The sequence below is a fragment of the Manis pentadactyla genome, chromosome 1 (genome assembly GCF_030020395.1).
Source record: "Manis pentadactyla isolate mManPen7 chromosome 1, mManPen7.hap1, whole genome shotgun sequence".
Lineage (NCBI taxonomy): Eukaryota > Metazoa > Chordata > Mammalia > Pholidota > Manidae > Manis > Manis pentadactyla.
This window is the reverse complement of record NC_080019.1, coordinates 18,749,504-18,752,428: the sequence shown is the minus strand read 5'-3', so window position 1 is coordinate 18,752,428 and position 2,925 is coordinate 18,749,504. Positions and strand designations below refer to the sequence as shown.

Here is a 2,925-nt window from a genome sequence, read left to right as displayed (position 1 = left end):
AGAACCACAATAAAAATATATATATAATATACAGTGTAAATGCAGAAAATCTGCCATTTTTTAAAAATTCAAAATACTTTAGAGATGTCTCTATCACATTAAGCATCAACTCTGGTTTAAAGTTTCAGTCCTGAATCAATTTTTATTTCTGAAAAATAGCTGCAAAGTACTTTTAAACTTGAACGAGGGTGATGTCTTTAGGAATAAAAACAAATCTTACTTGATCATTCTGGGGGCCTTTTAAAAGGCTCTCATCTGCCTTCCTGCAAACAGCCAGCTCCAGACTTCCTGTGATGAAGCCGCCGATATGCCTTTTCCGGGTGGGGTGGAGTTAAAAGGGACAACTTTGCTTTTTGACAAAATCCCTTCTTTTGTTTTTCTCTTCTTTGAGAAACCGTTTCACATTCTCACCGGACTGGGGCTCAGTTGCTCGCTTATTCGCTCGCTCTCCAAATCCTCGCTTTCTCTGGATTCACATTTACTGGAACTGTTTCTGGTCGCCAAAAGTGGAAAGGAAAGAGGCAAGAGAGAGAGGGAGGGAAAACGGAGTGAAGAGCGGGTTGTCCCTGGAGAGAACAATGGTCTCCTAAATGCCCGCGGAATATTTCATTCTTTTCTGTTTCTGCCTTTGGTTGCAGAACCAGACACGCACCACGTTTTTCTTAAGGTCCAGCTTCTCCGCGATGGCAGCGATCTTCTCGGAAGAGGGCCGGGGCTGGATGGCGAAGTAGGCTTCAAGCGAGCGCTTCTCGGGCGCCGCGATAGACGTGCGCTTGCGCTTCTTTTCTGCACCGTTGAAGAGCTCGGGCTTGGTGAGCTTCTCGCGGTGGGACTTCTCGGCCTCCTCGAGCCACGCTTGCAGGATGGGTTTGAGGGCGATCATATTGTTGTGCGACAGCGTGAGGGACTCGAACCTGCAGATGGTGCTCTGGCTAAGCGAGCCCACTCCGGGGATCTTGAGGTTAGCGAGCGCGGAGCCCACATCGGCCTGGGTCACCCCCAGCTTGATGCGTCGCTGCTTGAAGCGCTCAGCGAATGCCTCTAGGTCCCGGGGATCGGCGTCCACGTCGCTCATGCAACCCATGTGTGAGGGCAGCCCGTGCGCGTGGGCCATGCTGAGTGCTGCTTGGTGCATAGGGTTCATGGTGGCCATGTGCGGCGCGTGAGCTGGCGTGGACACCACGGCACCGTCGGGGCCCGCCATGGCACCCAGGGCCAGCCCGGGACTCAGGTGCTCCAGCAGCTCGCCCTCAAGCGCCTGATGCGGCTGGTGGTGGTGGTGGTGGTGATGGTGGTGGTGGTGGTGCGTGCCCGCGAGGGCGGACGGGTGCGAGATGGGCACCGACGAAGAAGAGGCAGCCGACGTGCACGGGATGGTGTTCATGGTGTGGTAGGTGGCGTCTGGCTTGAAGGGGCTGTGGTGGGGCGGGTGGTGGTGGTGGCTCTTGCTCTGGGAGACGATGTCCACGGCCGCCAGAGCCTCGGCTCGGGCCAGCAGACTCTCATCCAGCCCACCGAATATATTGCTCTGCAATTGCAAGTAAAAGGCACACATTACGCTCAGCAGGGAATAGTGCGCACTCTCTCCGGAAGCCCCGGCCCAGCGCTCGGCACCGCTGCCGCTCCTACAACATTCTCAGAACGGTATAATAATAATAATAATAATAATCGTAGTAATAATAATAATAATCCTGAAAGTAGCGGATGAGAGGGGAGGAGGGAAGCCACCGACAGAAGCCGAGAGTGCGCGAGGAGTTAAGTGAGCCTGCAAACACAACACAACACAACACGCGCACAGGCTACATCCCAGGTCATAAAAATTAATATGAAAGCAAAGACCCGCTGAATACCTAAGAGAGAGGGGGGAGAAAATTGGTTAGAGGTGTGGGGTGATTTGCTGTGCAGACATGAAAAAAACATCAAGCAGATAAAGGGGGCTGTCAGAATGTGCCTTTAAGCGGTGATTATGCAGAAATACGCACCGGTGGGGTTGGAAGACAAGCTCTCCTCATCGCCTCGGAGCCCCCGCCGCCGCCGCCGCCAACGCCACTGCCGCTGCTCCGGCCTCCGCCGCCCGCGCCGCTGCCACCCCCGCCGCCAGCATTGCTCGAGCTGCTAGGGGAGCTGGCGGAGGGCGCTGCGGATGCGGAAGAGCCGGGCGAGGCGCTGTGCAGGGCCGAGTACTTGGGCTCCACGTGCAGGCTGCCGCCGTGCGGCATGCTGAACGCCTGCTTGCTGTTCAGGGACATCATCATCATTTTCCCCGTCCGCCCGGACGCTCGTCCGCAGCGCACGCTCCGGCCCCGGCGGCCGCGACCCTCCCGAGAAGTGCTGGGCGAGGACGCGAGCGCGGAGCGGTGGTGCGGAGGGGCGCTCACTCGCCGCCGCTCCGAGTTCTGCGCGCCTGGCTCCGGCTACGCGCGCCTTCTCTGGCTCTGCTGTCCGTCTGAGCAGTTGAAGGGCTCTGCTTGGCGCTGGCTGCAGATCTGGGCGCCCGAAACTGCCCCCGCGTCTCGAGGCCACCAAGTTATACTCCCCTCTCCCCGCGCCTATCCCCGCACCCCACGCCTCCCGCCCTCCCGCGCGCCTCCGCCCTCCCCTGCCAGGAAGCGCCGATTTCTCCAGCTCGGAGTCTAGAGTTGCCCCTTCTCCCTTTTTGATCCCTCCAGGCTAAGGTCCTTTCTGCTCTCCTGACACCCGCCTCCTTCTGCCTCGCCGCGCCCTCCACCTCCCTTCCCTGCCCCCGCCCGCTCTCTGACGCCACCGCCCCTACCTCGCGCTCCACAGTTCTCACGTTAGTGCCCCTGCTCAACCTCACCCCACAGGCCGGGTCAACGCTCCGGCAGTTCCTACCTAAGGGGTGACTTCTAGCCACTCTCGCTTCTTCCGCCCAGTCTCCGCCTCTCCAGGAAAAGAAACTCCAAA

The 2,925-nt window shown here is 58.2% G+C and overlaps 1 protein-coding gene across 2 annotated transcripts; it reads right to left on the bottom strand.

Annotated features, from left to right (window-relative positions):
• Positions 1-507: 507 nt before the first annotated feature.
• Positions 508-2,258, bottom strand: POU4F2 (POU class 4 homeobox 2). Of its 2 annotated transcripts, XM_036889133.2 has the most exons (3): positions 2,166-2,252; positions 1,987-2,024; positions 508-1,538 (listed from the first exon to the last, which is right to left on the bottom strand). In XM_036889133.2, the coding sequence occupies exons 1-3, from the start codon at positions 2,250-2,252 to the stop codon at positions 587-589; spliced, it is 1,077 nt and encodes a 358-aa protein (XP_036745028.1). In that variant the 3' UTR covers positions 508-586. The 2 variants fall into 2 exon arrangements, with proteins under 2 accessions (XP_036745028.1, XP_036745027.1); XM_036889132.2 differs by having other exon boundaries at positions 508-1,528; positions 1,983-2,258.
• Positions 2,259-2,925: the final 667 nt, after the last annotated feature.

Coding starts and splice junctions, on each gene's coding strand:
- POU4F2 (XM_036889132.2), bottom strand. CDS start 2,258: ATGATGATGATGTCCCTGAACAGCAAGCAGGCGTTCAGCATGCCGCAC. Junction 1,529..1,982: donor CTTGTCTTCCAACCCCACCG/GTGCGTATTTCT, acceptor TTGCAATTGCAG/AGCAATATATTCGGTGGGCT.